The 12,312-nt window shown below is 35.6% G+C and overlaps 2 protein-coding genes and 1 non-coding gene across 3 annotated transcripts; 2 read left to right on the top strand and 1 right to left on the bottom strand.

The window, feature by feature from the left end:
- Window positions 1-3,507: 3,507 nt before the first annotated feature.
- Window positions 3,508-3,614, bottom strand: LOC133033451 (small nucleolar RNA R71). The gene has a single exon (XR_009685598.1). It is a non-coding gene; the product is annotated as a small nucleolar RNA R71 (small nucleolar RNA).
- Window positions 3,615-3,988: 374 nt separating this feature from the next.
- On the top strand, window positions 3,989-5,089 carry LOC133033405 (uncharacterized). Its single transcript, XM_061108119.1, has one exon. It carries the CDS (start codon window positions 3,989-3,991, stop codon window positions 5,087-5,089), a length of 1,101 nt encoding a protein of 366 aa, XP_060964102.1.
- Window positions 5,090-5,120: 31 nt separating this feature from the next.
- LOC133033406 (uncharacterized) lies at window positions 5,121-6,008 on the top strand. The gene has a single exon (XM_061108120.1). The coding sequence runs from the start codon at window positions 5,121-5,123 to the stop codon at window positions 6,006-6,008; it is 888 nt and encodes a 295-aa protein (XP_060964103.1).
- Window positions 6,009-12,312: the final 6,304 nt, after the last annotated feature.

A 12,312-nucleotide genomic window follows, 5' to 3' on the forward strand; every position in this document is an offset into this window, starting at 1 on the left:
AATTGAGTGGGAGCGCTAACATAAACATTGAATCTATAGCTTCTATCTGGCGAATAGTAAGCAAAGGATGATCTCCTTCAAGCTTGACCAAACGAAAATAAATGGTGGAGTACTCATTTCACATAAGCTGAAATATCATTTATACGGGGTCAAGTGTTTTAAGGATAATATACATAGTAGGGTGTACACGGTAATCTAATCCCTTTACAGTGTAGATCATTCATATAGAGGATCATTGATCAAATTAGGATTATAACAATGGATAACTAATGATGTGTCTATATTGTGGAACATATAGAGCATTCTATATACTGAGAGTGCAATTCTAAGTTCTATGCGTGGATTCAACGAAGAATTAATAAGTTAGTGAATTTAAGCAATAAATTTTTGATCTACTTATTGGAAGCTCGGTTATATAGACACATGGTCCCCCACTAGTTGAGATAATATTGCTTGTAAGACTCATGTAATTGGTTTTGATTAATCAATTATAATTCTCAAATTAGACTATGTCTATTTGTGAATTTTTCACTAAGTAAGGGCGAAATTGTAAAGAAAGAGTTTTAGGGGCATATTTGTTAATTATGATACTTTGTATGGTTCAATTAATAAATATGATAAATGACAATATTATTTAATAATTATTTATAGTTATTAAATAGTTAAAATTGGCATTTAAATGGTTGAATTAGAAAATTGGCATTTTTGAGAAAATCAGATGCAAAAGTGATAAAACTGTAAAATTGCAAAAAGTGAGGCCCAAATCCACACTGCCATGGGTGGCCACTTTTATAGGATTTATCCTATGATATTTTCATTATTTTAATGCCAAATAATTCAAACCTAACCCTAGTGGAATGCTATAAATAGATAGTGAAGGCTTCAGGAAAATTACATTTTTCATTCAGAAAAACCTGAACCTCTCTCTCTCTACCTTGGCCGACCACTCCCTCTCTCTATTCTTCCTTAAGATTTCGAAACACTTAGTGATTAGAGTAGTACCCACACACAGCAAGTGATACCTCAATCATAGTGAGGAAGATCGTGAAGAAAGACTTTCAGCAAGAAGGAGTTTCAGCACTTGATTAAGGCTCAAATTGGTACAGTTTAAGCCTTTATTTATACATATATAATTAATATAAATTAGATATTCCTTAGTTTTTATGGTAAATTTATTTTAATTGGAAATATTTAATTTATATTCATTTTTGTGTTATTTTTCCAAAAATTTTATGAAGTGATAAAATTACAAATCAATGAGATCAAGAAAGAAGGCCCATAACCACAATATAAGTTAACAAATTGGGCTCAAATATCAAATATTGGAGCTTTGTTGAATGATCAAAGGGACACGAACTGAACTGATCATGTCTCCCACACCAATTACGCCAGCCACTTCCTCCAGGAGCTCCACGTGTTTGAGCTGGTCTTCACTTCCCACAATTTGATGCAACATGGCCCACATTCTCATATTTTCAGCTTTTCAAGCCACTTCCCCTACTACATAGTACACGAATTTTTACCAGTTTAGAGAGCAAATGTGCACTATAAATAAGAGCTAAATACAATGAAAAAGGCATCAGATTTTCGTAGTGTTATTATACCAAAATTTTATCTTTTTCTTTCCTTCTTCTTTATTTTATTTTATTAATTTTGGTGTAAAGACAATGCCTTTTCTAGGCTAATTTCTTTGGCAAGACTCAAGTGTAAGTTCATGCAATTTTTATTCTTCTAATATATTGATTCTCTTTGTTCTTCATTTTCACATTTGTTATATTAAATTTCTCTTCTTCTTAATTGCACTTTAAATTTAATAGTACCTTTTATATAAGTTCAGTCATGCTTTTCTTATGTAAGTTAGGCTATTAATTATTAGAGTGTTTATTATATTATATGATTTTTACTGCATTCTGCCAATGGTATTTTGTCGATTTAAATTATATAATATGATAGTATTTTTAGAAGTAGTTTTAATTTAATTAGAGAACATATTTTTCTAGTGAGCTTAATCATACACATTTTCCAACTATAATTAATGGTGTAGAATTATAGTTGAGGTTAAAGAATCAATTTTATTAGGAAAATATAATTGCATGTACAAAGCTTGTGTCTTCCATAATCATTTTCTGATTACTTCTCATTTTAATTACTTGTTTAATTTTTAAAAATCATTTCTCAATATTCTCATCACATTCAAGGTTCATATTTTATTCTTGTAAAATTACTAATTGTCCTTTTGAGTGTATTTTTCCTCCCTGTGGATACGACATATAGCCCGTTTACTACCGCGACCGCAGTGTAACTAATTGGGCGACATCAATTTTTGGCGCCGTTGCCGGGGAGGTTTCTGCGCTACAAGAGGTTAGTATAGTAGTTTTATTTTTTTTTGTCTCTCTTTATTTGTTTATATAAAAAAAAAAAAACTTTTTAGATAGTATAATATAATTTAGTTTTTTTTTTAAGTTATATATAGATTCAAAAAAAATCATTATATATTATTATTATTATTCTTTACTCTTTTAGTAAAAAAAAAAAAAAGCAAGTCCTTTTTTTGTTTAGATTATTTATTATTTTGCTACTATATTAGGGTGTTAGTTTTCTTTTTATTTTTTTGGTACATTATTTTATTTTGTATACATTTTTTTTTCTAGGATTAGCCATTTTTTTTGATATTTATTTAAAAAAAAAAAAAAGTTGTGCATAAAATATTTTCATAAACTTTTTAGTGTAAACCCAATTGTGTAATGGTAAAAGTGGTACAAACTGAGATCATTCTGTCTAAGAAAGATTGGCTTTAAAGGTTTGTGATAGAGTACCCTCTACACTTTCTAGCGACCCCGGGGAGTTCTAGTAAAAGTGTGGGACGAAGCGGTACCTTGGCAACCTTCCCAATCGGCCTGGGAATATCTTGTGTGAATACCCTTGCATTATTACATAGTTGTAATTTACATTATTTAACAAGTGAAAATACACACACACACAAAAAAAAAGTGAATGTCACGAAATAGAGACAGATTAGGGAGATTTGTAAAACAACAAATTGAAATTTTAGAAAACTCTCCTAAATCGTCTTCTTCCACTCGTTCTCATTCACCACCATCACCCATACTTCCTGCACTGCCAATGATGGCTCAACAACAGGAAATCCAACCAAGAACGCTACAGGATTATCTACATCCTACGCGTACGGCCACACCTTCATGCATAATGTATCCCATGAATATGCCCAACTTCGATTTCAAACCTGGCATGATTCAACTTTTACCAACCTTTCATGGTATGGAAAATGAGAGTCCATATGTGCATATTCAGGCCTTCGAAGAGGTGGTGGCCACATTCAACAACCAAGCTGACATCATTAACTTGGTGAGATTGAAGTTCTTTCCTTTCTCACTCAAGGATAAAGCCAAAAGCTGGTTGTATTCCTTAAGGCCAAGGTCTATTGGGACATGGGATGAGATGACAAAAGTATTTTTCTCTAAATTTTTTCCACCCCATAAGACCAGCAGCCTTAAGAGGCAAATCTCTACCTTCACCCAAAAGGACCATGAAACATTTCATCAGGTCTGGGAGAGGTTTAAAGATTTGATGGGCCAGTGCCCACATCATGGATACGAAAGTTGGCGTCTTGTCAGCTATTTCTACGACGGTCTCACAGCCGACAAAAGACAATTCGTACAAATGATGTGCAATGGCGACTTCCTACAGAAAGATCCCGAAGAAGCTTTGGAATATCTTGAAGAAATTTCTGAAAAATCATACACATGGAGTGCGCCAAGTCCTACAGACAAGCCACGAACAAAGTGAGTCTACCAATTGAAGGAGGAGGACGGTGAAAGCTCAACTTGAAGCTTTGAAAAAACAATTTGAGGCTTTCAAAACTCAAGAAGGTAAAGCACTCCAGATCGCTGCAAAAGTGGAAAAGCAAGAACCATGCTTCATTTGTGGAGGGACTGATCATCAACCACAAGAGTGCCCTAGTCTTAGTATGTTGAGGGGAGAAGATGAGGAACAGTGTAATGCCTTAGGGGATTACAAGAAGCCTTATAATGCCTACTCCAACACATACAATCCTGGTTGGCGTAACCATCCCAATTTCAGTTGGAAGGATACAAGTCAAAATCAAGCATCTGGGAGCCAATGGAGGCCTGATCAACAAAAGAATTCTCTTGAGAGTTCCATGAAAATTCTCGCAGAATCCCAACTAGAGTTCAGGACTTATTTCACTCAGGTGATAGAGGAATTGAAGGACATAAAGATTCAAATAACAAAGTTAAATGATTCTTCAGTCATTCAAGAGCGTGGTAAGCTTCCCGCTCAGCCTCTAATCACTCCCAAAGGGCAACATATGGCACAAACCTCCGCTCCTTCAGAGTCTAATCTCAAAGGGGTTAATGCTATTACTACCCGAAGTGGTCAAAGTACGGTATCACCATTACCTAAGACCACTAGTGTACCAATGCCCGCTCCAGATGCTGATGTGCCACAGAACCTTCCAGTAAAGGTGCCCTTTCCTCAGGCTTTGAAATCCACTGGAAAGGTACTGGAAAGTCATAGTGAGATCCTTGACTTTTTGACACAAGTTAAGGTTAACCTGCCATTACTTCATGTAATCAAGCAAGTACCGGCTTATGCCAAAGTTATCAAGGATCTATGCACTATCAAAAGGAAGCACCATGTCAAGAAAACTGCATTCTTGGCAGAACAAGCTAGTGCGGTGATCGACTGCAAGACACCGCTTAAATACAAAGATCCTGGTTGTCCCACCATTTCATGTCAAATAGGGGAACAGGAATTTGGCCAAGCCCTCCTGGACTTAGGTGCAAGTGTAAATCTCATGCCTTATTCCATATACTTGCAACTAGGCCTAGGAGAACTTAAGCCCACATCTGTGGTGCTACAATTGGCCGATCGATCAGTTAAGAAACCTCGGGGAATAGTTGAAGATGTCTTGATTCAAATTGATAAATTCTATTACCCCGTGGATTTTCTCATCTTGGACACTCAATCAAGTCAACTTAGAGTCCAAAATTCCCATCATTCTCGGACGACCATTCCTCGCAACAGCAAATGCACTCATCAATTGTAGGAATGGTCTCATGAAAATCTCTTTTGGGAACATGACTCTAGAGGTGAATGTTTTCAACATTGGTAAACAACCACTTGATAACGATGAGTGTTTCCAATCATTTCTGATCGATACACTTATTTCAGAAGAGGTAGAAGCACAATACACTTCCACTCATCTCAATGACCACTTCGAAATTTCTGAGATTTCTGAGTCGGGTAATACTGAAATCAACTCTGAAGTCATCAATCAATTACCGACCAAAAGAACCATGTTTTGGAATCCAATCTTCGAGGGACTTCCTCAAGATAGGGAAACACCAAAACCATCCACTGTACAAGCTCCTCAACCAAACTTGGCTCAACTTCCTAAGGAACTTAAGCATGTCTTCTTGGGAGCAAACAACACTTTCCCTGTCATCATATCCTCCACCCTTAATGCAACTCAAGAGCAACAACTTATCAACGTGCTCACAGAGCAAAGAGGAGCAATTGGTTGGACGTTAGCTGACATTAAAGGGATTAGTCCCTTGATTTGCTCCCATCACATTAAATTGGAAGACGGGGCCATACCACGACGTGATCCTCAAAGGAGATTAAACCCACCAATGAAGGAAGTGGTAAAGACAGAAATCTTGAAGCTTCTGGATTACGGGATACTTTATCCTGTTGCCGACAGTAAGTGGGTTAGCCCAACTCAGGTTGTTCCCAAGAAATCGGGAGTAACAAGGGTACCAAATGATAAGGGAGAACTCATCCCTACCAAGGTCACAACAGGTTGGCGCATGTGCATTGATTATAGAAAATTAAATGCCGCCACCTGTAAAGACCATTTCCCACTTCCATTCATCGATCAAATCTTGGAACGTGTGGCAGATCATCCTTTCTACAGCTTTCTCGATGGTTATTCGGGGTACTACCAAATCGAAATTGCTTTATAAGATCAGGAAAAGACCACATTCACTTGTCCTTTTGGTACCTATGCCTTTCGGCGTATGCCATTTGGCCTGTGTAATTCCCCAGCCACCTTCCAGCGCTGCATGATGAGTATCTTTAGTGATATGATCGAGAATTGTATGGAAGTATATATGGATGATTTGACAGTCTTTGGTGATTCATTTGAATCAAGCCTTCTCAATTTGGAAGCTGTGCTTAAACGATGCAAAGAGAAAGGCTTGGTACTCAACTGGGAGAAGTGTCATTTCATGGTGCCATCTGGCATAGTCTTGGGGCATATTGTTTCACAACGAGGAATTGAGGTTGATCAATCCAAGATTGAACTCATATCAAAGCTGCCCGCCCCCAAGACTGTTAAGGATGTTCGATCCTTTCTTGGGCATGCTGGATTCTATAGGAGGTTCATCCAGAATTTTTCGACGATAGCTCGACCTTTGTCGAACCTCTTGGCAAAAGACGTGGTGTTTAACTGGACACCCGAGTGTGAGGAATCCTTCCAAACACTTGTCACCAAACTCACTTCTGCCCCTATCATTCAACCACCTGATTGGAACTTGCCATTCGAGATCATGTGTGATGCTAGCAATTACGCTATAGGGGTTGTCCTTGGTCAACGAAGGGAAGGGAAGCCCTTCGTCGTATACTATGCAAGTAGAACTCTTAATAGTGCTCAAATGAACTATTCTACTACTGAGAAAGAGTTGCTTGCCGTAGTATTCGCACTTGACAAGTTTCGTTCCTACCTGATCGGTTCCCCTATCACGGTCTTCACCGACCACTCTGCTCTTAAGTACCTCCTTTCCAAAAAGGATGCTAAGGCACGCTTAATTAGGTGGATCCTTCGTTACATGTGAATTTGACTTGACCATCAAGGATAAGAAAGGAGTTGAAAATGTGGTAGCGGACCACCTATCTCGTTTAGAGTTTTCTGATTCCGCTGATGGCCCTGCTATCCGAGATGACTTCCCTGATGAACATCTCTACACCATCACTAAGTTACCATGGTACGCTCATATTGTTAATTACTTAGTGATTGGTGAGCTTCCTGCTTCCTGGAATGCACAGGATAAACGTAAATTTTTGGTCGAGGTCCGTAACTTTTACTGGGATGATCCATATCTTTTCAAGTACTGCCCCGACCAAATTATGAGACGTTGCATTCCAAATGATGAAATTTTTAGTGTCTTGAACTTTTGCCACAACGAAGCATGTGGTGGTCATTTTTCTATGAAAAAGACTGCTGCAAAAATCTTACAGTGTGGTCTATACTGGCCCACTTTGTTCAAAGACACTAACAATTTTTGTCGATCTTGTGAAAGGTGCCAGAAACTAGGTGCGCTATCTCGACGACACATCACTACTACAAGGAAAGGTCTTTTATCCCGGTTTTTAAGGCTTTTTATCCCGGTTTTCGCTAAAATGAAAACCGGGATGTATGCCAGTGGGATAAAAGGTATTTAAAAAACTGGGATAAAAGGGGTACTTTTTATCCCGGTTTTTTCATAATAACCGGGATAAAAAGTACCCATTTTATCCCGGTCTTTAGAAAGAAGTGGGATAAAAGGGTACTTTTTATCCCACTTTTCATGAAAAAACTGGGATAAAATGTACCTTTTTATCCCACTTTTTATAAAAAACTGGGATAAAAGGGTACATTTTATCCCATTTTTTTAAAAAAAAGTGGGATAAAAAGTCACCTTAATTTTGATCTCATTTTGCAAATGTATTGGTTTTTTATTTTTTTTTCTTTTAATTTTATTACATTTCATTTCATTTATTTTTTTCAATAATAATAAATATAATTTTTATTTTTATAATTATATAGAGTATGTATAAAAAAAAAAATTAATTAAAAATGAATGATTAATATCATTTTTAATAACAACAATAATAATTTGTAAGTTCAATTTTAAATAACATTTTACATATTATGGATAAATCTCTAAAATACTCCACAATGTCTGAAAAAATACAATAAAAGACTACTATAATTAATTGTTATATATCAAGGGAAGCAATTGACTTAACCACTGTTATCGAATCAGTAAGAGATGATCGTCCTCAGAATATTGGGATAGGCCGCTAAACTGTCAAATTAAAAAAATAAAACTAATTAAGAAAATAGTACTTTTATATGTTTGTATTTATAGTAAAAATGAGTATTTACTTACTTTTTCTTTTATGATTGTAATAGGAGTTGAATGTTGAAGCATATCACGAACATAGCGTATTGCACCTCTTCGATATGGGATTTCAACTTCCCCTTGAATAACTTGTATGATTTGAACCCGTGCATAATCATTTGAAATTATGTCACCATGATATGAAAAGAAACCAACCGCCTCAATTATGACACCCTCAGCCACAACATTGTCAATGTTATCTGAACATAATTTTACACATTGACTTACATCCTCATAGACCATTGGTTGTTCTTGATGTTCATAGTTGTCAATCGGTTCTTGGTAATTAAATATTAAAAAACATGTTCATTTAAGAATCCTAAAAAAAATTCGCCAAAGTTTTCCCTATTTCTACAACATTTCCAAATTTAATAACTATCTAATAATGCACACAAGTAATTAAATCGGATAACAAGAAAAAATAATCACAAAAGCATTTAACAATATAATAATTGCCACCCATCCAACCGCAGTATATTTATATCGCAGAACATACTTCACTACGGATGAATATCTAATATATTCAAACTCCTCTAATAGCTTTATAATTAGTAAAAATTTGTTGGTCAATAATGTACCTTTAGCTAGTAATCAATAATCACCAATATTTTGATTCATTTTCTAATAACAATCCACAACCAACATTAATTAATGTAATTTAAAAAATGTTCAAATTAAAATCATTGTTTCAATTGCTTTGATATTGCATTGAACAAAAAATAATAATTATGAATTCAGACAGGAAAATAAAATGAAACAAATTTAATACTTTTTCTGAATCCTAGGTCCAATAATCCAAAGAAAAATTAGTTAAAACAAAGAATATATATATATATATATATATAATTAATTATGTATATGATAATGAAATAGACAAGCCACCATCCCAAAGATAAGTTTGTACAACAAGAGCCTCTTTTTTTTGTTGTCTCTATCTATGTCTCCCTTTTATCCTAAACAACATTACTTGCAAAATAACTTAAACATTACATCTCACAACACAATCTCTGTTCAAAACTAACTTAAAAGATTCATTCTTAAAAGATTATCTTTCTCAAAATAATTTCAGTAGCAAAGTGAAAAATGGTCTTTGAGGAGTAAAATTTAAACAAATAATACCTCAAATTTACAACCACATGCTGTAATTAGAAAAAGTTTCCAATTCATTAAATTAAAAGAGACCATAACAACGTTATATGGAGAAGACGAAGAGCAAAAGATCACCATTTAACAACGAAATTTTATTTTATGCAGCATATAACAGTTGTTGTAATGCTAGTGAGGTAACTCAACTATAATTTGTTTTTAGAAACTATTTGGCAAAACAAAGTATTTTACAGCAATGAGACTAAAGTAAACACTCGCAACAGAACTAGAAAATACCTCTTTTACTCAATTTTGTAAAAGTGCATAGGACTCTAATGGTTGGCACGATAGGGATAGCAACCTAAGGCAGGGGAAAGAAAGTCATAATTAACACTCAAATAGAGAAATAAAGAATATTTGTTCTTGAGAGAACTATCACTATGAAATACTAAAAAATAATTTTTTATATACTATCAAGATATAATTAAACCGTGTCTCAAGTAATAGAAAATCAGTCCCTACACCGTTACTAGAGAAGCTCACTGTCATAAGACAATGCTTAGCACATTCTGTAACAGAAGATCCAAACATCAAAAGACCAAATGAATTTTTAAAATCATGCGAGTCCAATTACCAATTAAATTTCAGCCATTTTAAAATGCTGGAACTACATGGCTAACACCTGCAGATTTCAGCATGAACGCTACAAGTGACATGAACTAACCAAGAAAAAAACAACGACACGACAAACCTTCTATTTAATAAAAAGAATTTGGTTTTATGTGCTTAAAATAAAATAATGAATTCACAAAAAATAAAAATGACTACATGATTGATCTTTTTATTCTAAGTTAATTAAGCTTGAAAGTATATTTCAATGCTTAATTGACACATCAATGGTCTACTAAAACTTAGAAATAGGTACTGAAAATTTGAACTTAAGAGATGAGAAGAAACAGCCACCAAGCTTTAAAAACTCACATTGTTTTCTTTCAAGACACAGCTTTGCACAGGCTCCTTTCCTTCTAAGCATGAAGTTGCTTGACCCTAACCTTAAAGCTCAAATTAATGGAGTTTAAAGTGAGTTTGAAACTCAAAATAAAATAGAAGAAGAACTCTAAGATATTCAATGGCAGGAGAAGGAAAAAGAGGAGCACAAACATACCATGGCTTTTGATGCTTGAAACCTAGTTTTCCCAAGGTGCATCCATGGAGAGGAAAGAAGATTTATAATTGAAAAAGACCATTATTAGTCAATACAGTAAATCATTAGTGATACAACTAAAAAATTAGAAATTCTTCACATAAACTCTTTCACATTTCCACCCAGCCCCAACCAGAAAAAAAATGGTGGAAAAAATGCAAAACAGGAAAAAAAGAATAAAGAAAAAAGTATACCTTTAATAGTTTTATGAACTGCTTCGACGGATTTGGACGAATCTGGAATGGATGATCGAGTCTCATGGGATTTGGGCAAGGGTTTCTGGGTTTGGGCGAGATGGTTAGGTTGTCGAGGTTGTACTGGTATGAGTACTACTATGATTTTAGGGATGACTTTTTATCCCGGTTTTTAACTAATAACCGGGATAAAAGGTTCCCCTAAAAAAAATTAATCCCTGTTTGGCAAACCCATAAAAATCGAATCTTGAACTTATTTTTTTGCCTTTAATATTTTTTTTTTAACATTCTACCAAACAAAGCCCTTGTCTAAAAAAATATTTGCTACATATTTGAGGTGTCAAATCTAAAAGTGGGATAAAAAGTCTCAATATATCTTTTATCCCATTTTTTATTTTTGTTAACTAAAAAAGTGGGATAAAAGGTCCCTTTTCTTGTAGTGCATGATGCCATTGAACCCAATGCTCGTAATAGAAATATTCGACTGTTGGGGAATTGATTTTATGGGACCGTTCCCACCTTCTTCTGGCTACCTTTACATTCTCCTCGCCATAGACTATGTCTCCAAGTGGGTTGAAGCCGTGCCATGTCGAAATGCAGATAACACAACTGTTGTGAAATTCTTAAAAGAAAATGTGTTATCTCGTTTTGGCACACCACGAGCTATCATCAGTGATCAAGGCACCCATTTCTGCAACCATTCTTTTGAGCATTTGATGCAAAAGTATGGTGTACTTCACAAGGTTGCATTGCCTTATCACCCACAGACAAATGGCCAAGCTGAGTTAGCTAATCGTGAAATTAAGAAAATTTTAGAAAAGACGGTTAACCCTGACCGCAAAGATTGGTCCTCCCGACTTCTCGATGCTCTCTGGGCCTACCGCACTGCTTACAAAACTCAGCTAGGCATGTCTCCTTACAGACTAGTCTATGGCAAGGCCTGCCATCTCCCTGTTGAACTGGAACATAAAGCATACTGGGCTGTAAAAAGCCTAAATTCTGATCTCAACGCGGCGGGCCTTAATCGTAAGCTTCAATTGTCAGAAATTGAGGAGCTACGGAATGATGCTTATGATAACTCTAGGATCTACAAGGCTAAATTAAAAGCGGCTCATGACAAGCAGATCCTGAGGAAAAAATTTGAGCCAAATCAGCGAGTGCATCTTTATGACACTCGCCTGCATATCCACCCTGGGAAACTGAGATCCCGGTGGACTGGGCCGTATGTTGTAAAAACTGTTTTCCCCCACGGTGTTGTTGAGGTCGAAGACCCAACCGATGGGAGAAAATTCAAAGTGAATGGCCAAAGACTGAAACACTACATAGAGAGGGTGCCCCAGCCTGTCGAGGATATCCTCGTGGCTCCGGTTTACCAGCCTTGAGTAGTGCTTTCCCGATCTTGTACACAGGTTTGTTCTCTTTTTCCTTTTATCTTTGTCATCTTATTTTGTTATTTGTTATCATTTTTTTCTTTCAGTTTTTATGTTTTTAGAGGATCAATATCGCTGCTATCCATGGTTGCTTGCTCTTCAGGTGTTCTCTTTCCCTATTCTTTTAATTTTTATATCTTTAGACATTGAGGACACTGTCTTATTTTAGTTGGGGGTGGTGAGCATATTCA

Source organism: Cannabis sativa, unplaced genomic scaffold (genome assembly GCF_029168945.1).
Source record: "Cannabis sativa cultivar Pink pepper isolate KNU-18-1 unplaced genomic scaffold, ASM2916894v1 Contig7, whole genome shotgun sequence".
In the NCBI taxonomy this organism is placed as follows: domain Eukaryota; kingdom Viridiplantae; phylum Streptophyta; class Magnoliopsida; order Rosales; family Cannabaceae; genus Cannabis; species Cannabis sativa.

Excerpts from the sequence above, each read along its gene's own strand:
- LOC133033405 (XM_061108119.1), top strand. The coding sequence starts at position 3,989 with ATGTTGAGGGGAGAAGATGAGGAACAGTGTAATGCCTTAGGGGATTAC.
- LOC133033406 (XM_061108120.1), top strand. The coding sequence starts at position 5,121 with ATGACTCTAGAGGTGAATGTTTTCAACATTGGTAAACAACCACTTGAT.